The sequence below is a fragment of the Accipiter gentilis genome, chromosome Z, assembly GCF_929443795.1.
Source record: "Accipiter gentilis chromosome Z, bAccGen1.1, whole genome shotgun sequence".
In the NCBI taxonomy this organism is placed as follows: Eukaryota; Metazoa; Chordata; class Aves; order Accipitriformes; family Accipitridae; genus Astur; species Astur gentilis.
The window spans coordinates 56,829,350-56,856,299 of record NC_064919.1 but is presented as its reverse complement, the minus strand read 5'-3'; the positions used below and the strand labels follow the sequence as shown (position 1 = coordinate 56,856,299).

The following is a 26,950-nucleotide window of genomic DNA, read 5'->3' as shown; positions in this document are numbered from 1 at the left end:
GTATACAAATTCTAGATAAAAGCAGTAGCTCCTTGATTTTAAGAAAACTCTGGCCAAAAAAAGAAGTTGACATTGTTTTTAGAGGAGTTTCATTATTATTTCAGTGATGTATATAAAAGTGTGATTCACTCCTTTAAAAATGCAAGGCTCACTTATTAAAACAAATTTAGTCTGTATGAATAGAGAGGACCAATAGGTGAGTGAAGGGTTAGGAATGTAGGTAGGTAGGTAGGTAGATAAAGCCAACTGAACATGCCAAATATGATAATGAAAGAGCTAGTTCTTGTATGATAAAAACCATTATCTAAGCTTTATGGGCAAAGAAATACAGCACATCCGCTTTAAACAAGTTCACTCATGTCACAAGCAGCCTAACTATTGCCATTGGTGCAATACCTGCAGAGTCCATTTAATAGCTGGGTAAATGTTTAAGCACTTAACTTGTTTCAAGCTCCCTGCAACTGAGGCTACACTCCTACTTTTAATATGTCTATATTACCATAAACCCAGCATCTGCCCTTGAATCAGCCTTGGAAGGAATGACAGATAGCAAGAATAATATCAATGACGTAAAATATCAGACTAGTATTTATGAGTATATTCAGGCATTAAACAGAACTGCTGGCTAAAAATTTGCATGCAGTTCCAGAGAAGACATCTTCTCTGGTGTCTCAGAGAAAGAGATGTTTAAAAGTTTGTTCTTACTGTTTCCAACATTCTTGGGATTCCAGCAGCAGCTAGAGCCATGAGAATATTGATGTAAATGAGTGAAGGCAGAGATCTGAAAGATTAGGTCTACGTCAGACTTTTATTTTATTTGGAGGTTTGGCTTCCTGCCATGTGTTCAGGCAATAAATTGGCTGGAAGAGAGGTGCTTCTAGCATTCTCCTGAGTAGCAGTATCCCAGCAAAGACAATAGCAGGCAAAATAAGGTAAGCAAGAGTGGAAGATTACAGCAGGGTTTTAAATAGACTTCAATTTAAGGTTATTTTATCAGACTGTTGTTTAGATTCTAACAAATAGTGATATATTCAGTTGACTTTAAGGTTTTCTTCTGAAATATCTTCCTTAGTCTAGTTTATGTCTATTTTTCTATGTTCCTATATCTAGTTTATAGATTTTGTAAAATCTGTCTGATTTGAAATAGATGATAACCTCATTATTTATTAGCTGTAGGATGCCAAAAGTTCTTTTTAATCCATTGTTAAGTTGTAACAAACTTGGAGGAGTTACTTAGGTTCTTCAGAAGCAGAACTGTCGGCTGCAACAATACACTGGACAAATACAGTTCTGATCCTTTAATGGTCTTAGACATACCTTGTTATGAATGTACCAGTATAGTATGATATAATTTTTGGGTTGTACCACTGTGTGAATGAACTCCAAAATTTTAAATTCTGTTTTCATGTACTGATTTTAATTTAATTTTATGATCATATGTGTCTGGGTGTTAAGTGGAAGAAAGAATAATGGCTAAGAACAAACAAAATCACTAAGGGCGCAAGAGAAGCTAGATAACAGATTTTCTTTGCTGCCTTTGTATAAATGAATTGATATGGTCTATGTAGCAGGAAAAATTTTCAAACTCCCTGTGCTTTTAGGGTGATCTTGTTGCCACTGGCCACAAACATGCTCAAGTATATCTGATTTCAGCAGTTTAAAGAGCTATATCTCTAGTTTCTGCTTCACTTGTACATAGCTTAGATGCAAAACAAAATAAAACAGACCCAAGTTTCCAAAACAAAGAGTGGTTGATTGGGTCTGCAGCCAGGAAGAGTATCCAGCTCTTCCTAGCCCTCTTCAAGCAGCACATACCTTACAGAAGAGAGAAAAGAACAGAAGAAATGGGCATGAAAGACATTAAAACAAAGAAATAGACATAGAAGGAGACATACAATATTAAAAAACAATGAATGAGAATGAAAAAAGTGGGAGTAGGTGACATCTACATAAGAACATAGAATGAGAGGAAAGGCTTATTGAAATGGGAGTATTTATATGTCACTCAGTCTTAAGGGACATGTGAGGAAATTCAAGCTATGAAAGATTTTGTTATATATTGTAGAGCACTTTATTTGTTCTGGAGAGCTAACAAAGGTGAAGTTCTACCACAGAATTTTCCATTTTCTACTTGTTCAAACAAGCTAAAATGATTAAACTTAAGTACAGTCCTTGAGAACTTCAAAGATTACCTGTCTATCTTTCTCCATAGAAAGTTTCCTAAGATTTATCCACTTCCTAAATATGCTTCTGAAATTTTCTTTAAACTGGCCTGCTCTCTTCAGGAATTCTTCAGGGTCTAGGCTTGTAATCATCCTCCTTTTCTTACAGTGGTGGGTGTAAATAATGCAAATGCAAGACTCTGAATCTCAATGGTTTGCATGGTATCACACTGGTTCCCAAAAGAAAAAAGAAAGTAATTTCATTAAGCGTTTAGGACTACCTCAACTTAAATTGGCATTAGTAACTACAGTATACAAAGGGCAAGCCCAGCAGAAGACAATTCCCTGACTGCTTCACTGGGTATAAAAATCAGGAATTGGGATCTTCAGAACTTCTGATCAAGTGCAGCCAAACTAGAATTGCACTTAATGTTTTCAGTAGGAATGTTCTGTAAGGGATTAAATGTCTGGTTTTGAGTATCCTAGATCTAGCGATGTCTTGATGCTTTGTTAATGCCGAATGCCTAGCAAACTCTCATCTCTCAAGATCCGCAAGTTGGTGTTACTGCCCACATACTCTGCAGAGCCTGATTCAGTTAGATGTTTGCAGAGTGCAGGTCCCGGTCAGGACTTAGTGGAAAATCACAGAGAGTCTTCTTTTTTATTCATCTTGCTCAGGGATAAAGCAATTTCAGCAAGAGGAGGATCCAGCCTTTACTTCCTACCTCTGACTACAAGTTATCAGACATTTGAAAAATGAGATATCTTTACTAGGAAGAATAAGTTAATTCTTTCTAATAAATGTTTCATTTTTCAGTGGCCTAACTGAATGTTTAGATACAACTGAAGAGCCAAAGAGAGTGAAAAAGTTAGCCTTCGTAGTCTAGTAACAAGAGAATTGCCAGGGACAGAAGTATTTCATTTCTACCATTTCACATAAATATTTAATGTGAAGTCCTGCATCAGTGAACTGAGCCAAACCAGAAGGTTGAACTCCCCTGCCCTGTCTGAGTTCACAAATCATTACACTAGTGTCAGAGCCATGATCTCTTTGGCCTAACTGATATTTAGTTATTCTGTGCAAAGCTGCACGGGGCTAAAATTATACCCATCTTTCCTTGGTTCATTCACCAGTGTACCAGACAAAATTGAAGCTCATCATTTTCTTTGGTCTGCACTTGCCATAAACAATTGTCATAAACAGTTGATTTCAGAAGAGTGTGTAGACTTGAGAATTCCAGTTTCTCTTTCTCCAAACCAAAGGTCCTTAGATTTTCTGAAATGCAGTGATTTAAACTGCATTCTCAAGATATCTTATTAGCTGTCTGGGTGGTTCCTCAGTCAGTGCGGTTCCCATTCTTAGATACTAGCCTCTCCTTAGGGTATCGAGCCTAGGTAATGCTTAAATCCTTTTATTCATCTAGCCTTCAAAAACTGAAGAGCATTATTTCTTGTAAATATAGTCACAAATCAAACATAATTTGAAAAATGCAGAGCAAACTGAAGTGAAATTATTGAATTGTAAAAGGAAACATTAATAATTTGAAAATATGAATGATTGGTAATGGTAGGACATTGATTTTTTTTCTGGTCACTTGTGATAGTCAATAATTGTAATATCCTCCTCAAATTTCCAAACTCCAGTCCTCATTCCTGAGGTAACGTTTCCTGAGCTTTGGTTTAAGATTGCAATATGGCTGCATGTCTTTGCTGGAACTCAGATTATGCTGTGTTGAATTTAGCATAATTTTCAATCACTTATGAATACTTGGAAAATTATCTTAGACTGTATTCTGAAGGACAAAAAGAATATGATTTTTCAATCCAGCTAGCAAGGTGTAGGTAGGTTGCTATGACTGAGAAGCATAAATAAATTAAATTGAAGTCACATAAACTGCTTATATTTTATCTAAGGGCAAGTCTTTTAAAATATATTCCTTCAACACAACTGTATCCATGATAACCTGCATCTTAGTGGAAGTGTAGGTAGGTAACTGATTTACCGTCACTGGAGACACACCATTTTTGCCTTGCAAGACACAGGCTTGGGTCATGCGTGCAGGGAAACATTTACTGATTTTTATCCTGCTTCCTTTAACTGTCATTTATCAAAATTATACTCCTTGCAAACTCATTTCTCAACTGAAACATGAAGGATTGTGACAGATTCTAACTCCTACTTTAGGACTGGAAAAGAGAAGCAACTCAGCTTGTCAGGATTTCTCGAGTGTGTCCACAATGCTGCTCCGCTCAGGCCGTGAAAAGTCTCTCCATGGAAGGCAGCCTGTTAAGAAGCAACCTCTGCCAAGAACTGTAAAAACAGCTTCTGGAAAGTCAGGTAACTCTTTCCTGAGTGATGGGTGTGTTTGTAATCTTGGAAAGATGAGTCCAGTCCAAGGGAGAATCCAACCAAATTAAGTATGTGGAGCACCTTATCTATAATAAGGTCAAAAATAAAAATACCTGGAGGAACAAAAAAAAGGAAAGCCACCTTTAAAACAACCAGTACAGAAATACTCCTCAAAATAGTGACATTATATTTTTCACACCACCAAATTCAGACCAGTAATTCCTAAAGTACTTCTATACCTCCCTGGAAATAATGAATGACATAGCAGGCCTGCCAATTGTTTTATTTTGAGCACTGTACTAGTTCTTCTAATTCTAGTTAAAAGTAGAATTCTTACACTATAACTGTTGTAATATAACAATTTTTAAAAGGCTTGCTGTATTAATTATTGTAGCTGTTGTCCTGTTGCTTTTTAGAACAACCCATCTTTTTTCTGGAAGCCTGATAGCCTTAGTTGCCAGGCCTTTGAAGAGAAGGCCTTTGTCCACGCATAGATCAGCTATGCACGTGCCGAAGGTCCGACACAGGATGTGTCAGACCTGCCACTTCTGAAGGGTGTTACTCGGTCTGTCAGGGTGTGCATCGCTCATCTCTTTTGTTGACTGTACATGCAGAGCTTCTGCTCAGCCTAAACAGGGTGGAAAGAAAGCTTCTTGGAAACAACTCTATTTTTTTTTCAAAATGTCTGCTTAAATACAGATGTTTCAGAGGAGGTACAACAATATAAAATGAGTAGAAAAGTTTTGGGCGAAGTCAAGCGTTCCCAGAACATTATGTCACTTCTGGTGCATTTTGAGTATCCTGTTGTTTTACTTGCCTACTTGTTCTGGTGAAGAAAGGACTGTTTATCTTACAGTATACCCTGGAAGTCTGTGTGGTCTCAGAAATGTCTTAACTGAATTTGAAAGCAGCAAACCTATTTCAGTAAAACAATATTCAGCCTAACATAATTAGAAGTGTGCCTTATAGTATTGTTCTGTAGGTGTCTGACACCCAAGTGACTGGACCAACATCCTTTTGATGTCCAGAACAGCACAGTTGTGTTCAGTAGTGATAGGGAACAATTTGCCTCCTGACAGCTTTTAGCTATGAAGACCTGTTTTTTTTTTTTTTTCAGTAAGAGCTGTCAGGTGCCCAAAATAAATGCTCCTATTTTAGGTAGCCATGTGCACTCTAACCTAAAACTCTTGTCTGTGCACAGATCCAATTTTCAACGTGCAAAATTGGGAACCAGGCAAGTACTTATCTATGAAATAAAGGAAACTAGTCTAGAAACAGTTTGCAGCCAAGATACTTTCCCTGCTTCACCTCTTCTCATCTTCAGAATGAAAACATAACTTAACTCCACGTTTTTCACATCTGTCTCTGTGTGCAGGCTCCCGTGCATGACTTTGCTCTCGCTCTGGCTCTCCCCAGGGCTCTCTCCCCCACTGTAAGACTAGTCATTCATGAACCAACTGCTAATTTAGGCCCCCTCTCTTGTGTTCAAATTTCTCCTGTCCCCATTAGTCTCTTTCAACACAGCTATCTGCAGGTTGTCCACAATCCCCCTTCTTACACTATCCCTCAGGCTCTTTGGTTGGAAGCCAATTTTTCAAGCTCAAGTTTTTGCATATGATAACTCTCCAAAAGGTCCAGCATATATCTCTTCTTCTCACTGAGATAAGCTTCCAAGGAAAGAAATCTTTGCTTTCCTTCTTCACACTACCATCAAGCCCCCAAAACAGGTGCTTAAGCCCAATGTATAATTTCTATTATATGTTGGCTATACTGTTTATAGTTCAGATATACATAGACTATTAATCAAAATTTGCTATAAAAATACACTTGATCTTTTTATTACAGAATTTTACCATTTTTCTGTTGCTAGTAAAATTAATTACAACTCATTTTTGATTAGTGTTTAGTCTGCGAGAAACACTGAAATGCTATATACTGACTGAAGATTCAAAAACAGTGCATTTTGACATAGATGAAGATGGCCATCATGAAATTTCAACCAAGGATTCACAGTCCCATGAAGGTAGTATGCTTTTTATACCAAAATTCACCAACCATATGTGTACTACTACAGGACACTTTATAATCTACTATTATGTGTACGGTGTTCAGTTTTGGGCCCCTCACTACAGGAAAGACATGGAGGTGTTGGAGTGTGTCCAGAGAAGGGCAACCAAGTTGGTGAGGGGCCTGGAGCACAAGTCTTATGAGGAGCGGCTGAGGGAACCGGGGTTGTTTAGTCTAGAGAAGAGGAGGCTGAGGGGAGACCTTATCGCTCTCTACAACTGCCTGGAGGGGGGTCGCAGTGAGGTGGGTGCTGGTCTCTTCTGTCAGGTGGCTGGAGACAGGATGAGAGGAAATGGCCTCAAGTTGTGACAGGGGAGGTTTAGATTGGATATTAGGAAAGGTTTCTTTACTGAAAGGATTATCAACCATTGGAACAGGCTGCCCCGGGAAGTGGTTGAGTCACCATCCCTGGAGGTACTTAAAAGACATGTAGGCATGATGCTTAGGGACATAGTTTAGTGGTGGACTTGGCAGTGTTAGGCTAATGGTTGGACCTGATGATCTTAAAGGTCTTTTCCAACCTAAATGATTCTATGATTCTATGTTTCCTGTAGACAACATTATACTGTATCTTTATGAATATTGATAGTGATGTAAGAAAACTTTCATTCCAAGAGAATGAAAGCAAAGATAATCCTCAGAGACAAGGGCAAAATGGAGGAAAATAGAGAAGATTTTGCAATTTGTGGGAATATTTCATTTTTCATGGAACTATTATTTTATCTCAAATGGGGCTTCTCTAATTGACACCAAAAATGGTACCACAACTAACATCACAGAAGTAGTTGTTAGAGGGTATTCTTTTGGTAGAGAAGAGGCAAATAACAACAAATGCAATTATTCTAGAATTGTACATTTTCCAGAGATGTGAAATTAGGGAGAAAAAACAATAAACCATATTTCTAACTGAAACACAGGAAAAACTTGAAATCTGTAAAATAGCTATCAACTTACTGAAACTTTATTTCTTACAAAAACCCAGCTTTTACAGGAATAAGAAGTCCATTATATATGCTTCAGATGATAAAGACATAGAGAGGCTTGTTTGATACATTTATAAACTAAATTAATGTTACTTTTAATCTATTAAATTGTTAATAATGACAGCTGCACTGGTAAGGTATTTAAATGTGCTTTATATCTTTTGGAGTATCTTTTACTTGATAACTTCATCAAAATTTGAAGTAACTCATACAATTAGTGTTGCTAATTTGTGAACAGAACCAAAACCTGTATTGGCATACAACAGAAGCAGTTTCTGAATAGATTTGTGGTATGACAGTCCTAATGTAGAAGATATTGGTGTTCCTAGAAGAAAAAGAAAAAAAAGGAAATGCTATGTGATATTCTTATATATGTAAATGCAAGCACCACAAATGTATATTCATCATGGTACAGTTAAGACAACATCATATTAGGAACCACCTGTAACCTGCATGTTTGTGACTTTGACCTGAACTGGATGATGCCTTCCCCAGATAGCTGGCTAAGTGATTCACGCTAATGTTAGAAAAGTCAAAACCCCCTGCTGTCACTACCTGTTACTTTCCAGTCTTGTACATTTGGTATTAGGATCCTCACATCTGCTGCCAAAGACTTTCAGGCTTCTCTATGAGAGCATTTTAGGCCTTACATCTCATTAGTGACCTCTGTTTTCTCAGGTGCATTCTCTTTTGCAAAAGATAATTAATCAATCAATACATTTTTTAGATTTCAGTCATCAGGGTACCTGTTCACAAGTCTAACTGTGCAGTCTTCCAAGGTTATATGAATTCAGAGACCTGCAGGAAATTAAGCCTGATGCCTGTTGTTATTACATACTCTTTCTCAGATTATGTTTTAAAACAATTCTGTAAATTGTTTGTGATGTTTTTAAATTTGAAGTATGTAACGATCTAATTCCACGTATTTCTTAAATATCTTCTATTTTAGATATTGCATGGCTAAGCGTGTTCACAAGGAATGAACCAGCAGTAACTGGTAAGATTCTTGTGGGAATAAAAGGTATCATTCCCTTTGTTAGGGTCTGAATAGATTTTGAAGACATGTTTGAGAGTAGGAAAAGAAGTTAGTAATGTTTTATACATAGACTTGACATTAGAAGTAACATATTTTACCAGATTTTCATTTAGGTCAGGTTGCTGGACAACTCTAAAAATGAAAGAGCCTTTCTGTGTTCCATAAGAAGAAATCTTTGCAGTCACAAAATTTGCCTTAGCAAGTTATGAGTAATGGCTTGGACTGAAGGCAAATGTATATGAGGAAATAGAATGTACACACGCTAGAAAATCCAAATTCTTTTAATGAAAAGTGTGTGTGCTCTGTTGCTGGCTTATGGGTCTTAGCTAGTAAAGCCCTATTGTAACAGGAGAAAAAAAAAAAAAAAAAAAAAAAGAAATGGATATTAAGAAAGAAGAGATACATTTTTTGAACTTTCATATTGTAAGCATAAGAAATGATTGCGAAAATCAAAGATATATTAGTTCCAGGTATTCCAGTAGAAGAGAAATGTATTCTAATTTCAACCATAAAGGGCTGCTGTAATAGATGAAAGCAAATATCATCTGGTCCAGGACTGCTTCTTGAACAACGGCCACATGAGGATTTCTAGGTAACAGTATAAAATATTGATACCATCCCAAATCCCAACCGTTTGCATTTCAGGCACACCCCAAGCAAGAAGTGGTTTCTTGTATTTAGTCAATTTCAAAGCATTTCCTTTGCATGAGTTTGTAAAATTCCCCCTTAGACTCTGGTACGGTTTTAGTAATGAGAGAAGCTAGGTAATTCATCCAAAGGCCATCAGAGAGTGGAAATATCACGTATGAAATCATGGAAAGGTTCCTTACTCTCCTTGCCATTCACTGTCTGCCTGACAGACCACTTGTCACATTTTTCAGAGGTGATGGAGAAAGGTAGACTGCTTTGGATTTACGCAGACTAAACAATGTATAAGCAAGCCTCAATAAACTCTATAGACGGAGAAAGCCAAGGATAGTTAGGATGTAACTCATATTGACATATGTCCCCGGTCAACTTCTGGACTCCTGCATCCCTCTTTTGTTTCCACTCCTACTTCTAAGCTACAACATTCTTGGCTTGGATATGAAATCTCTCTTTCCTGCTGATGTGCCTCTTACATGCTACAGCTGAAGTTGGACAATTACAACTGAGGCAATTTAAACCGATGCCAAAAAAAGTAATAAAAATGGCAGAATTTTAGACCTTCTACAGTCTACCATATATATCTGAATACACATGTAAACTGAATAAAATACACTAGCCTGGAGTGTGTCTCAATTTTTAACAAGGATTTCTATGCTATTTTCATGCTGTAGCTGGCTCAGACAAAATTCCTTCAGACTTCCACAAAATTGTTACAGTTAGGGTATGTTAGGACAAATAAAATCAGGGCCAGGATTAAAGCAGCTAAAATTGGTCAGGTGGGATGAATATGTTCTGCCTTCAAAGTCTGAAAAATACCTTTGGCAATATGAAAAAAAAAAAAAAAAAAAAAAAATCTCCTTAACTGCAACTGTTAATGCATAATAACTTCACCTCTGGAAAATTTGTATTCAGTTGCTGCAGTGATGGACATACAGATCAACTGCTACTTTGTTATATTTTTTTTTTCTAAAACAGTACACCTGAGATACTTTGAAAGGCACAAGCAGTATTACTTGAAGTAAATCTGCAAGACAGTCAGAGAGTTATAGCATCACTGGATAGTTATTAACGTCACAGGCTTTGCTAGGTAATGCTCTTGTATGCCATATCAGTTGACAAATAGTACCTTGATTTACTTACTTTTTTGCTGAGGCCTTGAAGTACTAAAAGGTAATGAATACTGTCAATTTATCAGGCTGGGGATTATCCTTTATTATTGATATACTGTTTTTTCCTGCAGCTGAAAAAACTAGTATCATCTCAAAAAGAAGTAAATCCAATGCACCCACAATTATGGTATTTGAAAGATTTTGACTAGAAAGAATGCAGAATATAAAAGGGAAAAAAATCCTACATTTTCCATAGTGATGTATACATAGTCAGGTATATTACATAAACATATATATGACATGTATGCTTTAAGTACTAATATATATGCCTTTGTAGTTTGTATTATATATATTAATGTATAACTGATATTCCAGACATTAACTTTAAATACAGAGAAATAAAGTATATATGGCAAATTTGAAGAATCATAAAGCCATAGACTTGAAATACTTTACAGAACAGTATCAAGAGTCATTATATTTATTTCTATTCCTATGCCTATCGATGTAAAGTGAACCTGAAAGTTGTCTCTTCACAAAATATTTTCAGCTATGCTTCATTATACGAAGTGATACACATTTTATTACAATATTCTTCTTTATGTAAAACAGATTCTAAAAATTTCGTGATCCTCACACAGAGATCAAAGTTTAATGAATTTGTCCTATTGTGCAAGGGTAAGAAGCAACTCTCTCTGAAGGTAAGAAGTTGTTTATTTCCTTTGTATCTTGTGGGTGCTCTTTCTTACTATACAACAATTTCCCCCACAGAACTTTTCAAATTAATTTCCCTTTACTTACCACCTTCCACATTTCACAACTTCTGACTACCTCCCTCTATTCTGTCTGGGGAAATATTTGAAGTAGGTTATTGCAAAAATCATTGGGTTAGGTAGTTGACTACTGTCACTAGAAGACAATTGGGGATGTTGGGTTCCAGTCTCCGTGGAGGGAAAGGGGGCTTCTTAACCAGAAAACATGCAAGAAATAAAAGAGGAGGAAGAAGAAGGAATGCTGCCTTGGAAAGAGATTAGTTTAAGAGAGGAATTATTTTCTCCTGATTAACCTGAATTACAGGATAAGGCATGTGATGAAAAGATACTACAGCTGGATGTAGTAGCCTGTTTTAAATGTTTACCGTCGGTTGTCAGAGCATTCCCATTTTCTTCAGTCTTGTAAGTTTGTTTATGGTAGGAAGAGCTGGCAAGGATAGTTTTCCCTATTGGAGGTTTATAACATTTACTAAAATCTGTCTGAGGAAGAATGTTATGTTGGAATTTACCCTCTAAAACAGGGCAAAGGTCTAAGAAGCTCTGTTTACACAGGTTATGTTGAGATAAAGAATGACCCTTCGTCTAACACTGGCCATGCATGATGGTGTAAATTGCCACATGCTTACTCAGATTAAGTCTTTGATGTTTTTAATTTGTTTTTAATTCACAGATGACTTTCCATAAACTCTACTTCCTGAAATTATCTGGGGAAATGTATTTTGCAAGAGACATTAATTATGTTTATATCCTGTTATCCCACTGGGATTTTCCTTTCTATCTTTGAAAGAGCAACTATTTTAAAAGGATTTTTCTGGTTCAGAGATTACCTTTTCATGGTTGTACCAGACTGTGTTTCTTGACATGATTAAAAGAATTTATTATCTGAAAATGAGGTAAGACATAGTTAGTGTCTCCCAAATATGTAAAATCCTTGGAAGGATCATGGACCTTTCTTTTTCCAGCAGAACATAAATAATTTTCTTAATCTCAACAGGAATTTTGGTATGGAAGATGACAAAGCTCCTTATCTATGATAAAGTTTTGGTATTCTGTTACAATGTGGTTCCATCTTGGCTGCATTGCAAAATAGATTCTGAGCATTAAACACTTTGAAGGACTGTCTTTGGTCAACCAAAATTCATTTTGCATTGCAAATGGTGAAAGAGGAATATATTCATGGAAGTGTTTCAAAAACTTACCAACTTATTCATCTTGGATAATTTGAATGTAATTATTAATGGACTTTATAAAAAAAAAAGAGAGTTTTCTTTAGAATTAATACTACATTTGCTGTATTACAAGAGCAAAACATGAAGACAAAATTACCAATCTGTGTGTTTGTAAACACAGGTCTTAAAAGCATCCTGTTCGGGGCAGAATTATCCTACAGTGGAAAGATGCAACATGAAAACATGCAACCATGAAAATCCTGACTTCAAACAGGTATATAATCATAATCAAACAAATAAAAATGTGTTTGTGTGAGACAGTGTGTAAGCAAACATAGGTGTAAAAAAAGTGCAGCTAAGTGCATCCTGCTGTTACTCATTAAGTGACTAATTGTTTACTTTCCTACTTCAGTGGATTTTTAGTATTTTCCTCAGAAAAAGGAAAGTAAGAACTTTTCTGTACTTTTGACTTGACTTGTATTTATGAGTACATCCTTCAATCTACAGGCAAAGTATCTGACTTCCAATTAAAACATGAAAGATGGAGATGTTTCCCATATTATTATGCTCATATCAAAAGCAGGGAGAGAGAAAGTAGTTTTCACCTGATGCAAATCCTTAGACAAGATCTAGAAAATCTGGATAAGTGTATTAGCAGATCCAGAAGGGTCAGATTATAAGAGTAATGAGTTGTTTAAGAAATAGTGAATCTATCAGCCAAAAACTTCTGGGAAGTAAAAAAACCATAAAAGTTATATATATATACAATTTAATATAAATTAGAAATAAAAGTAAGCAGTCTCTGAAGTACTTTCAGACTGAATTCTTTATCAGCAGATGATTATAGATTGGAAGTAATGCACTGTGTATAGAAATACAGGTAGTCAGGTGGTTTCTTAACACGTTTTTGAGAGCAAAGCTTGATTTTGTTGGCTCTTCTCTAAATAGAAATAATAAAATATTGTGAACACAGGAAAGAAACTACTTTAGTTGTTCTATAAGGTATCTTAGACAGAAGTTCTAACCCACAGGAATTGAAAAACTAAGGAATTATAGCTAATAATAATTTTTGTTAGGGTTGTAGTCCAGTGGATTTTCTATTCAGAGGGATTGGAAAGACAATCTTTCAAATTTCAGTGAGCAAAATTGAAGCTATCTGAGATCAGATAGCTTTCAGAACTTCATAACAGTGAATAAGAAACCCTGAAAACCTAAAATTTCCAGCCTAATATTTCTAACATTGCCAACATTTCTCCTAAATCAGAAAGGAATTCTGGTAATTTGAAATTATAGGAAGTTTCTTGTTTGAAGTCATTCTGAAATGGTCTTTCAAAGGTATGAGCTACAGTACTCATATTTTTTATTTAATAATTAATGAACAAATCTCCTGCATACTGGGCCTGGAAAATCCAAGTGGGTCTTTCAGTTTAAGCTCCTGCTGAGGTACTTACTTGCCACAAATATTCCTTGGCTCTACATAGAAGGAGAAAGCAACAAAGCTTAGGAAACTTGTAAGGCAACTTCTAGTCCCCTCCTTGTATGATGTAAACCATCACAGTCATATTGCATTTTTCTAAAATATATTTTATACGTTTTTATATAGAAAAAAATGTGCCTTTTCCTGTAGAGCTGTTCATAGGAAAGGATTAGTGTCTTGATGGCTGCAAGTCTTGGGGGATGGCTGGAAAGAAAAGCTGTAACTGTTACCTGTAGAGACCTATTCATCACTCCATGTTTCTAAACAGATAATTAAAATGAAAAATTCATTCTGAGAACCCATGCATTACCTAACAAGACCTAACAATTACCTAACAATGGTTTCTTGCTGATTCCTTCAAGTAGAAGAAAAAAAATGTTACTCATTTGTGTGAGGAGAACTCAGCAGCCTGCACTTGAACCACAGGCAGTTGGGCTAAGATGCAAAATCATAGTCAGGTCTGAGTCATGTGATTCTTAATGTACGTTCTAGAATGAGTGCATTGATGAGGAAAGAATTTCTGGTGTGATGAAATAAGCCTCAACTGTCCTTAAGATGAAAAAGTGTGGGAGGAGTTGACTGAGGTGGAGGAATATTTCTCATAGTCAATGAGAAAGCTATGTGGTGTCTTAAAGACAGGCATTTTCCTTTTTTTTATTGGAAGACTACCAGTAGAATTACAGAAACATGAGAATCTGTGGATCCTGCTGTTATACTAGCAGGAAGAGTTGCATATAGTGTTGTAAATTTCCATTTCTTTAACCAAGGCTTATGGAGACACAGTTCACATTTAATTGATTAGGCTGTTATTATCACAATAAAATAATAACAGCTTCCAACAGCAAATAATAATTTATAATAACATCTTATTCTGATAGGGGATTAAGTCAGGAAGGTAACACAGATCACAACCAATATTTATTGCAACATGATGATGGTAATAGCGGAAAACTGTTTGCATCGTACATGCAGTCACTGCCTCATGCATTTTACACACTCACAGTCACCCAGCTGGAGCAGCAGTGGAGAGGCCAACCCCAGTGATTCACTCAGGAGCTGGCTTACCTTTACTTATAACTGTAATTATTTTAACCCTATAATAGATCATGCTTATAATAATTAATAATATCATACAAGCAAATGCAGTTAACCACACAACAGGATGAATTAAGAGATACAGAACAGTATTTCCCTTCAGCTCCACCACAGAAAAGGTTTTCCCAGCTATCTCCCCACAACATGTTGACAATGATGGGATGTTTCCCACCCCTTATAGATAATTCTCCCACTAACCAATACAGTCCTCTTAGCACAACTATGATTACATTTACAAACTTTGTCACTCGATGTAGCCCACACAGAGGAAAGTGTTAATCCCAGTCATTTCTGAAAAAAACCCAGCATATGGTTATGATGTTGAAATGAGTTTTATTTAGCACTCACTGTTGACATTAATGGCTTGATTTGACCCAGAGTTCTCAACTAGACTGCTGCTATTTCATGCTCTTCTTATCTTCTAGCAGTTTCCTTAGAAGTCTGGACAAAAATTATGCAGCCATGTAGTATCAGACCTGGGCCTGTATCCTTGTGATACAGGCAGCTAAACAGATCATAGGAGAAGGGAGTACGGGGGGAACAAGTAATAGTGGGCGGAATTACCAAGGAGAATTGTTCACATTATGTGTTGTTACATGTATGTATAGGTTTTAATGTTCTCATTTTACCATTTTCATTAATACCCCTCCTCAATTCCTTCTTGACTTAACACATTTGCTTAAAAGGTTAGTGAAGTCAGCAATTTTATCACTAGATCTGGCTGCTCTTCTTCAAGTTGTTGTCCCTTGGTGGATAATGCAGGGTGATTAGGTTATTATAACTGGACAGCATTTTCCCAAAATTTTGACTGGATGGAATTCCCCACCCTGGGTGGACTGAGATCTGAAGGGCTGCAATTCTCAAAGCTCCATTAAGAGCTGTGACAGTTTTTATTCTAGGGTCCTCTCTGCTTCGCTGGGTGGTGAGCTGAATCTAAACAAGACAGAGACAGATTAAGTCAGAGGTTAGCTATGCAGTCATGAAAGATCTTATTGTGGGACTTACTCTTTACTCCAGTCAAACAGGCTAAAATAAAGAAAATGAAGCTCCAAATAGGCAAAATCCAGCAAGTGAGGTCCACAGAATTATGTTGGTTCAGGACTTTTGAGTCAGTAATGACAATGCCATGTTTACTGCGCTTGGCTGCTGGCCAGGGTCACCCCACCACAGTCCTTTTTGGCAACCAGCATGCAGCTTCAGGGTTTTCTTTGGCTCCGTAAGTTGATTCATCTGTTGGAGACCCAAGGAGTGATCAGCAAGGTTCACTCACTCACCCTTCAGTAGTCCTATATGGTCAGTGTGAAAGTTCGATGGAGGGTGGAAGTTAACAGTGGACTATTCTGGCCTGAACAAAGTCATGCCACCACTGAGTGCTGCTGAATCAGGTGTCCTAGAGCTACAATATGAATGGGAGTCAAACGTGGCAGAGTGTATGCTACAACTGATATGGCCGAAGCATTTTTCTTGATCCCTTTGGTAGTAAAGCGCCGGCCATAGTTGCTTTCATGTGGAGGGGTGTTCAATACATCTGGTACCGACTGCCCCAGGGGTGGAAGCACAGCCCTACCATTTGTCAGGGCAGGACCAGCTGTGAGAAAGAAAGCACTGAGGTGTGTTGGCCCCTGCCAGCAGCTAACCCCCCCCCCCCCCCCCCCCCCCAGCCACTCACTTAATCCCACTCCCCACCAGTAGGACAGGGGAGAGAGTAGCAAGAGCAAAAGTGAGAAAACTTGTGAGTCAAGATAAAGACTGTATAATACATGAAGTTCAGAAAAAACCCCAAGTGATGCAAAAGTACTTACTCAACTCCTCCCATAAGCAAAGCCCAGCCAGTCTCTGAGCAACAGCCACCTTGGAAGCAAAAAAACCCCACCCTCTTCTTCCTCTACACCAGTCTTTATGGCTGACCATGACATTATATGGCATGTAGTGTTCCTTTGGCCAGTCTGGGACAGCTGTCCCAGCTATGTCGTGTCCCAGTCTCTTGCCCACCCCCATGGGCCTACTTACTGGGGCAGAGTGGGGAAAAGAGAAGGTCTTGATGCTGTGCACGCACGGCTCAGCAATAGCCAAAACACTGGTGTGTCACCAACCCTGTTTTAGTCAAATCCAAAGCACTGTATAATTCATTTGTTATACTTTCCAAGCACCATAGCTTCTTTGATGCAACTGAGGTGGCAGCTCAGTTTTACTAGTTTGCCTACCATCGTTGTACAACTTACGCATTTTTCGATCATGGGCTCATTTCCTTGTTTCATCTGAGGCAAAATGTAGATTGTAGTGTGCCCTATACTCCTTTGTGTAACATGTCATGACAATGTAAGATGATTTGTTCTGTTTCAGCTGGTCTTCATATCCATTCCTTTTGATCTTTTTGCTGCTTCCTGGTGTAGAACACAGCAGCTGAACTTAGCCTGGGGTTATGCTCACTGTGCCTTGTTCAAACTGACTAAATCATTTTGAGTCTATTTATTTTAAAACTTGGATACTACTCTCTTGCATCTTCCTCTGGAGCTCCCATCACTGACATATTATTCCGCAGGACAATGTTTTTTTCTTTAACCTGTGGAGACAACATTTGTAGCATTTTTCTAACATGAGCATACATATGCTATTGCAAGTGCGTTGTGAATCACCTGTGGGACATGAGTAAAGGTTTATTATTTTGTCACTAAAAGTGAAGCCTAACCTGCAAATTGGTTCTTCATTTAATGCAATGGTAAAGAAACAGTCAGATCTGTAACTGAAAACCAGTTTGTTTTTTTTTCCTGGAACTCGCAAATGATCTCTCAGGCATGCTTGCTGCCGTAGGAGCTGTCCTCAGGATGAACCTTATCTGGCAGTAGTCTACCATATTCTCCAGGTTTTCTCATCAGCCATCTTAACAGGCCATAATAGAAACTGTCTAATTTCTTGCAAAACACCTTGTTCTTCAATAACCTGCTGCAAGTCCCAGCCCTAGCAGTATTTGGATATGCTTCTACTCCGAGCTCCTCTTTCTTCTCCCAGTCACATGATATCATTCCCCAAATCATCTTCCTGTGATGGCTCTGCCATCTAATTTTCCATTATTTCATGCAGATACAGCAGGTATTTTCAGTTTTTACATCTTGATCTGCTTCTCCAAGCACCTAATTTTGGCTTCATATTTACCAGATCCCATTGGAGACTCCCTTGCTCTAGGGTGAATTTCTGCATTGTACACATTAATCCCTCTCCTTGCTTCTGCAGGTTTTCTTTCTTCTTCTTTTTTTTTTTTTTTTTTTTTTGTGAAGTCACCAGATTCTCTTATTGCATCTGTATTTCCTTACTACCTTTTTGAGTCCCTAGAAGGTATTTCTTTCCTAAAAGCAAATTACCTTCAACTTTCCTAATAGTATTTTTTACAACACAAGTTTTTGATTGAAGCTGCAGTTACTCTGCTGTTACACTGGCTTGATCAGGACAGAATGTTTTAGCTGCTTCCCCTTATAGCTTTGCTAATATGGGAGGTGTATCCTCAAGTTTCTTTCACGCACTCTGCAATAACTGCAGGACATTTTCTTTCCATCCTCTGTTGTCATGTGGACTGCAAGAACACATTCCTGCTTCCATGAAAAGGTGGTTATTGCCAATGCTGTAATTTCCAGCATAGCTGAGACTCTTTTTTCCCCCAAGCATTCAGTTTCATTTTAGAGGTCCCCTTAAGTATTGTGCACAATGATAATGCACCAGACTGGTCACATTTAGATAACTGTCTTGTGAGTAGGATTAGAGTGTTCAAACAGATCACTGAAAAGGCGAGATGAAATAATTTGATTATGCTGTATTCATTTACCATCTCAGTCTTCCCCAAAAGATATTATAAATTCCCTGCTCCCTGACAAGAGACTGAGTTGGGGGAAACACAAGTCTCAACCTTTTATTAATTAAGCTCCTACTATTAGCAGCAGATAACTATTCACACAGCCTTCTCAGTTACTCCCTCCCTTGGTGCACACACTCAGGAGCTGGGGCTCGTACCCACACCCCGGGGGTTTCCAGGCACAAAGTCACCGACAGGTCCCTCATTTCAGCGGGTGTGCTTACACATACTGCCCTGTAGTCTTTGTCCACCCATAGCAGCCCCTGCTTTCTTGGATGCAGTGTGGGTTACGTGACCCGTCGTGGGTGCCAGTCTGTGGTGGAGGCCTTGGGCATGTTCAGCAGATCCTTGGTACCCCGAGTTCATCAGTTTTTGCAGACTGAACAGGGCTGCTAGTCTCCAGGGCTTATGGTTTCAGAGGCTAACTCTCAGCACATACTTTTCTTCTCTCTGGCATGGTGTTTTCTGGTAACTATCTCTCCATCCTCACCCCGAGGTGCCAAAGAGTGCAAACACATCCACACACACAGCGGGGCAGTTTTGACAATAGTCATGCCTCCAGAGATGAATCTTAAAAAAGTGCATTGGAAACTGGAGTTGTACAGAAAAATCATAGGTAATCGAACAGGTGTTTATGAGTAATTGGTACTGTGACATTCTAATTTTGCTCCAAAACAGGCAAGAAAAACTGTGGATTGATGTTTTGTTCCTAGTGGCTGTTGAGAGTGTAGGTCTCTGGTAAGAAAATAACCAGATGAAAATCCTAAATTATCTGAATAATAGGTATACTGCAGAGAAAAACTGCTGGTCTTTTTAGGAAGCAAAGGAATGCAGCTATGAGTCTGGAAATACTCAGTCCTTTGAGGGAGACAGGTATTATTTTATTCCTAGTTATCACAGAATCTGTCCCAAAATGATTAGATGTTGCCAAAGATCTACCTAAAAATTGGTAGAGAGGTGGCACTGGAGAAAAGCATTCAAAATATAACAAGCCAGCAACATACATGAGTTTTTGTCACATGAAACCCTATAAAAAGGCTTTAAAAATATAACACATGTTCTTTACTTTGTGTGTTTTCATAGCTGAGTGAAGATAATCACTTTTTCATCATGCACTACCAAGGAGATTCAGTGCAGTTCCAATGCTATGAAGATAAAAGTTACTACCTGTATGTGAATGACGACTCACTTGATATTCGCAAGCCAGAAAACAAAGAACCCAACGAGGACAAAAACTTTTACTTCAGGGTGTCATATTTACAGGAAAAGTAACTTGTCTGCCTTTCAGTGGCCTAAGTGTCCATACAACTTCTGTAATAAGCTAACAGAAGAGAAAGAAGGTTGAGATAAACTAATTTCCATTTTGGCTTAATTTTTACTTTTTTTGTAATTTCTTGAGTCACCATTTTGCATCAGTAACATCCTTTATTTCTGTACTTTCAATAGGTAAAGAGAAAGGCTAAGTTTGAAAAGCATACTAACTGATCAGTCTCTTTGTGTCTTAACTCCACAATTATGATTTTAAGGAGCTGAATTCTTCTGGAAGGGGAAAAATACACAGGGGATATTTTGAAGGCAGGGGAAAAAGAAGGAAGCGTACATGGATATGAAATAGAAAGCACAGTTAGTTCTCCACATGGTAAGCATTTTACTTTTTAAAAAACGTCTCTTTTGAGCTCACCTGAACTTGACGAGAAAATACTTAGAAATTATTAAATGCATATGTGCATGTCCTGACTGACTGACTGACTTTGGGAAAGGAGTGGAAAAGGTATCTCAGGTCTAACTGAGAACAAAGGAAGAGGCTGAAGGTTAGTCTCTGCTCCTGTAGCTCCAAATCAGCGCATATACTCCATTATGCAATTTCAGCATCTATCCAGCATGGCAGCTCTCTAAGAAAATGTGCACAGAGCATCAGACTCACAACGTGCAGGCAGAGGGAGGGGGGCACATTGAACTGACGGGGCATAACAGATGCCTGTGAACACTGGCAGAAAATTGCTATGACCTATTAGCTTCCATCCCTGAATCACAGAGGGAAATGCCATCATGTGTTCGGCTGCAAAGTGGAGTGCAGAACAACACCTGAAAAATAAATGTTCAAAATGACTAAATAAAATAAACACTAGGTGGTTATGTGGGATGCACTGGAGGAGCAGTAAGAGCACCTGCCTTTTAGCAACAGGGTTTGTCAGTGTGAAATGGAAGATGCTGACACTTAAATGTCCATAGATCATATCCTGCAAGGCAGAAAACATTTGAAATACAAAAGGAGACAAAGTAAAAGTTTACACAGGATCACTAGGTGTTAAAGATCTGGTTCTCTACTGCTGTGCATGGAGTCCCACTGTGATTTAGTGGCAATTTTCCTTCATGCAAGTCATTTGGGAATGTATGTATAGAAATGATAGACATCATGCACCTATGCCAAGAGGTTGTCACTTAGTTGCAGTGGAAAAACCTACAGGCCACACAGCACTTGCACGAATTTTTCTGTGTAAATATAATAAACAATGCACACCAGAAATAGGAAGCCTAACATCAGTCACATCAATGTACATTACAAGAAGGCAATTATTTGTGGTAGACCAAGCTCCAAAGGTCTGTGAGATCTTAAAAGATTCCGCCCCCTCCTGCTTCCAGCACTGTGGAGTTTCACTGGTGGGCTTGTTGTATTCTTCAAATAGTGAAAATCATTCTGTTGCTTCCAATGCTGACTGGACAGAAGACAGCTTTTGAGTATTCCCTAAATAATACTTACAACTTCTGGATGTGTTAAGAGTTCAGTGAAGCCAGTGGGAAGAAAAAAAACCCCAAACTCTAAATATTGACTTCAGCATACATTATACTAGATTGAAATTATTTTAGTACTATCTATTATGTTGCACAAGAAATAAATTCAATTATATATCAGGTACAACGACTGCATTAACTGATACACTAACACTCCATAATCATACATTTATTATTGGTAATGTGATCACCTTACTAAATTACAGAAGACACTCTCTAGATGGTAAGTTTATGAAATGATGACAACTACATCATAAAGCTCTTACAAAGCATACTAATGAAATCAGCATTGCAGATGTCAGCAAAAAAAGAGTAATGTTGACCTTAGTAAATTTTAAATTTATTTTATAGTTAAAACTTAAATTATGGTTACATGCAGAATGTTGTACTTTTACCATCTACTGTAAAAATAAGATTTTTTTGACAATTTAAGGGACAAAAGCCCTTATGGAAAGCAGCAATGGTAATTTTGTAAAGTTTCAGATTTGAGATATAAGTTAGTAATGTCATTTGACAATTTTTCTCAGAAAACACAGTAAATTCAGCCAGCTTTGTAACCATAAATGTACATAGAAAAACACGTTAACGATTTCTGGATCTTATTCTTTCCTGGATTCTTGTTTTGCTCATACAAACTCGTCAGACTGACATTTTCAAATTATTAATCTGAGTGTCTCATAATTGGCAGACAAGTTTTTATTTTGTGAGATGGAAGGCATGTAGAAATTTTGTTTTAAAACAGAAAAGGAAAGCCAGTGAGTCTTTTAGAAAAATATAGCCTCTAACCTTTACAATACAAAAACCATTTATCCAATGTATCTAACAATTGAATATGAAATATAATTACTATTTGCAGTTTATTTTCAAAACAGTACTGATACTTTTAAACTTTTACTTAGCAGATGCGATAATTATTAAAATACTAATACAAATATTTTGTTCTTGTTTTTATCCTTCTCAAAAGCTGTGCCTTATAGAAAATACCACATTCTGTTTGCTGCAGAACAATTTAATGCAAGTGTTCTTCATATATAACTTCTGGTACTTTGACCATATTTGTCACTTGTTAGAACAAGCCTATGTTAGAACATTGGAAAATGAAAGGTAATTGCAATATGATTATCAGGTGAATTTAAAAGCTACTGTCATTTTACCTGATTGTTTCTGGTGTAGTTTTTCTTGCAATAATAGTCTTAATATTTGAATGACCTCAGGAAATAACAGTAAGCATATTTCATTGTATTGAAGTCTGGTCAGTTCTGTAAGGATTCTCCCCCCCGACACCTCCAGCTATTAAAAGTAATGAATAAACCACAGTTTTATTAAAGAAATCAGAATGTACATTAGGTATTCTAATAATGTTAAAAACTAAAAGATCTAATACACCTAGCTACAAGTGTTACCTAAATTTCACAATTTTTGCAAATTACTACCAGGATAATTAATTCCTGTAATAAATAGATTTTTCTTTCATAGACATTGAAGTTGTGACTGACAGGCATGATATTTTCTGTAACATTAAGACTGTCCTGTTAGGCATTACACCAGCAAAACTGACATTTGCACTACTTTCTCATAAAAATATTTACAAAGAGAAAGCAACTAGATTTCCAGTATTCTAGTCAAGTTGTTGGTGTAGCAGGCTTCAAGCCTAACTGTTGTCAACGCAGGTAACTGAAGTGATTAGCAGACACTGATAAGAAAAGGTAAAGTGTTGTTTAATGTATCTTTGCTGCCAGTTTGTTGGTAAAGGATTCTATGGTGTTTTACAGAGACTGAATATGAGAAATACCTGAAAAAAGGTGTGAAGAAGTCTAGGAAAGGTATTGAAATTGGAGAGAAAATTGTAGAAAGAGAACAGATGAGAACAGAAAGACACAGTATGGAGAGCAGAAAGATACACAAGAAAAAAAGTTAGCTAAAAGGTATAAAATGGAGAGGTATAAAGAAAAAGTTTGAAAATGAAGCACAGAAAGAATAGCATGATTCTATGTGCATTCCTTCTTCCTTCTAGAAAACTAACAAATAGAAGAGTTAACTACACCAACCCCAGGTAAAAATCTGTAGTTCTCACACAGCTGAGCAGAGGATAATGTCTTGAAATCTCTGTATTGGTCCCAAAGTCCTTTTATCATAGTACTGATTATTTCCCAAATGAGTGCAAATTACAGTTCAAAAAAGTCATAAAGGTATGTTTAAACAATTTCTTTTACCCCTGTGCTCACCTCTGCCGCCAGGTTATTCTACAGTTGTACAGGGAGCTGCAAATAAGATAGACTAATGGAAATGGTGCCCTGGGGTGTGTTTGTGAGATAACAGGTATGTGCTCTTACACAAAAGAAATTAAATCTATTGCCTGTTGTTTGAAGCTTTAGCCCTCTCTAGACATCATGTTAACTAAGTGGCATATCAGATTACTTTTTTTTCCTGTATGAGAAGAAATGCAGGAAAAAAAATAATATAGCTATGCATGCATGTGGGGTACTTACATTTTGGCTAGTTAGAAATTCATGTGTTCATTATTTGCTGCAGCTTTACTACAGAATTTGCAGGATCTCTCAATCTGTTTTCAACTTCACTTTTTTGATAGATTAGAAAGACAGAAAGTAGTTAATTAGTAATTAATTATGAGTTTGCTTTGTTTTTAGTCTGAGCTTCTCTATATAAAGTCTTATTTAGAAATAGAGGGTATATAATTCAAAATACAGTTTTAGAAGACCCATACATTCTGACCTTTGGCTGCTTTCTTTACTGGCAGCTGCATATTTTCTGTCTGAAATGAACATTTTCTTTGTAATTAAGTAACTCTCTTGAATAAGTTCATACTAAATACTAGACTATTAGTCATGCTAATACATTATATTAAAACTAGTATTAACCACTACCATATGTTGACTGTTAACATTATGAACAAATATGTTCTGTATTTACAAACTTAGGCAATCTTTGCTGACAATTAAGCTTCACTCTTTAGATAAGCCTTAAAACTATTTTATGGGTTTGTCTCAAGAGTAGAGAAATTAAGTTTACCATGACACACTGACATGCCTTTGCTATTAAGTCTTTTTTCCGAAACCATGATACTGAGATGCTAACAACTAGCCATGCTATTAAAGACCATCTGACAAAGTATCTCCAGGCATTTCAATATCTAGACAGTACTCATTCTTTCCAATTATCTGTCATTTAAATGAGTCTAATAATTAACAGAGGTAATTGCTCAATGTTTTTGAAACTGGAGTTTACAAAGTGTAATCTGGATGCAGCACAAAACCCAGTTCTTGCAGTAGATGAAAATGAGAACTTCGAGATTTGTTCCTGATGATCAGATGGATCTCAAGATCAGCCATGAATTAGACAAAAATTGATGATGTGCATCACATGTGACGAGTAACACGTTTGAGTTCACTCTGCTTTGAGCAGCAGAGCTGACTACATGATTTCTGGAGGTATCTTTCAACCTCAGTTACTCTACGATAACTGCTAGTGATTCTATTCTGTAAAAGGAATTTATTGTGGGAAAAAATTGCTCCTGGGAGGAACATCAGTAACATGGAAATGGGATAAAAATACTTCGGGTGAAAATAAAACATTTGTTTGTATGAAATTTTCTGTTCAGAAGGACACTGAGCTAAATCCTCAAATATGAACCCTATGTAATCTCTTTGTTGGTAGATTATATTACTGTAAGAGTTCTATAATGTCTTCTTAATTCTGTGTCCAGTGTTTTCGGTATTGCATTTTCTATGTTTTTTAGAGGTAACTGAAAAAATTAATTCTGACAACAGTAGCTGTACCATCTGTACTAAAACTACAAATTTATGTCTCTAACTTTCATTGTATTCATATACCTTCACAAGGTATTACTGGATATGTATCATGCTCCAAATGTACTGACTGGGTGGAAACTCACTGTGTTTTTTCCACTTATTCCACATCTTAGAACTGTAAATAAGCGAAATGGTTGAAGTTGTGGTACTGTAAACAGGGACACAGTCTGCACTGGTATAGCGTGCAATAACACTTCACAATCCCATAGTGCTTTATGAGCCAAAATTTTGTAAAATATTAACATGCAATAAAGGTGAATACAAATTTTTTTGTGTATATTTTAAATAGAGGAAACTAAAGACAGAAAAATAACCTAGCCAAGACAAGGCAATAGCAAATGGCAAAGCGAGAATTCTAACTCATGATTCCCAGTCCTACACACATTCCTCTGGTATTGTTCTAGTGCAGAATTGCAGCTTTGTGGTATGTCTGACCTCCACACACATTCTCACAGCTAAATAATAAGATTCTAATAGATTTTCTGTAACTATCAGAGTACGAACTTTTTAGAATATGGAATTCAAAGCAAAGTGTCTTGCTAATGTATCAGTCAGAATTGCTTTTGACCTTTTAGTATTGAATTGCTTTTTTCAAAACTGAAATGAAAGACATTTCATACGGTTTTTATTCTAAGGAAATGTAACAGGTTACTGACAGGAAGCTAGAAAGCACTTCAACCTGAATATTTTTTAGAACTTAGTTTTAACAGATGAGATGATCTACAATGTTTAGGTATATGTGTACTATATAAATCTCAATAAATTTAACAAGTTTTAACTGTGGACAGGCTTGCCAGAATTGTGTTACAAATTTTCATATGTGATTCTAATTGTCAGAAATTGCTTAAAAATAGAAACATTATCTGCCTTTACTGTAATGCAGAAATTAATATATATAGAAATTTAGACATCAGATAATTAGCAAGTTTAACAGATTAATAAAGGCTTTTTAGAAGGCAACTGAAATTTTCTATCAAATTAGTAGTTGTCAGTGTTCTAATTATAAGATATTTCAGCAAACCCTCTTGAAGTAAACCTGATCTCTCCTTCCAAATGCAGGGGGTTTGTGTTCGGGGTTTTTTTTCCAGAGAGACAGAGAATAATTGCAAACCTTTATCATGGGTCTTTATTAAGCTCTAACATTCAAAAATATTTTCATCAATTTATTTAGGTTAACTTGACTGTGAGACCTACAAATGAACACATTTACTCTTTTAACAACTCTAACAATAACATTTTTTTAACAGTAAGGATGAAGTAGGTTGTTGACAAGTGATTCTCCTACTCCCAGCATGGAGCTACTTTGTGGGCAATTTTGTAGCATTAGCGATAACGAAGAGAACAGCTACTGTTTATCTAAGTTGTTGGTAGGCGAATCCACAGATGTTATTAGTGTAATTCCACTATTAAACCCAATTATAAATGCTATCACAGTGGGTTATGCATTTGGCAAACAAAGACATTGTTGGCTGTACACTGAGATGTTAATTTAGAAATGGTTAATATTAAAAGAATTTTATTACATAAATCTGTTTGGTGCATTTCTTAACTGTCGATGAAGGCAGAAGGCATTCTGTTAAAGGTATTGTTTGGGGTGAATACAGAAAGACTGCA

At 36.8% G+C, this 26,950-nt stretch overlaps 1 protein-coding gene across 5 annotated transcripts; it reads left to right on the top strand.

Moving 5' to 3' along the window:
- The first annotated feature begins 833 nt into the window (after positions 1-833).
- On the top strand, positions 834-26,570 carry LOC126035619 (uncharacterized). Of its 5 annotated transcripts, none has more exons than XR_007505001.1 (8): positions 834-932; positions 4,348-4,500; positions 6,413-6,535; positions 8,512-8,559; positions 10,968-11,056; positions 12,479-12,571; positions 19,797-20,352; positions 23,744-26,570. XR_007505001.1 is itself a non-coding variant. In XM_049794306.1 (7 exons), exons 2-7 carry the CDS (start codon positions 4,401-4,403, stop codon positions 19,983-19,985), a joined length of 642 nt encoding a protein of 213 aa, XP_049650263.1. In that variant the 5' UTR covers positions 834-932; positions 4,348-4,400; the 3' UTR covers positions 19,986-26,570. The 5 variants fall into 5 exon arrangements, 1 of the variants encoding a protein (XP_049650263.1); XR_007504998.1 differs by having other exon boundaries at positions 22,471-26,570; XR_007504999.1 differs by having other exon boundaries at positions 19,797-22,610.
- Positions 26,571-26,950: the final 380 nt, after the last annotated feature.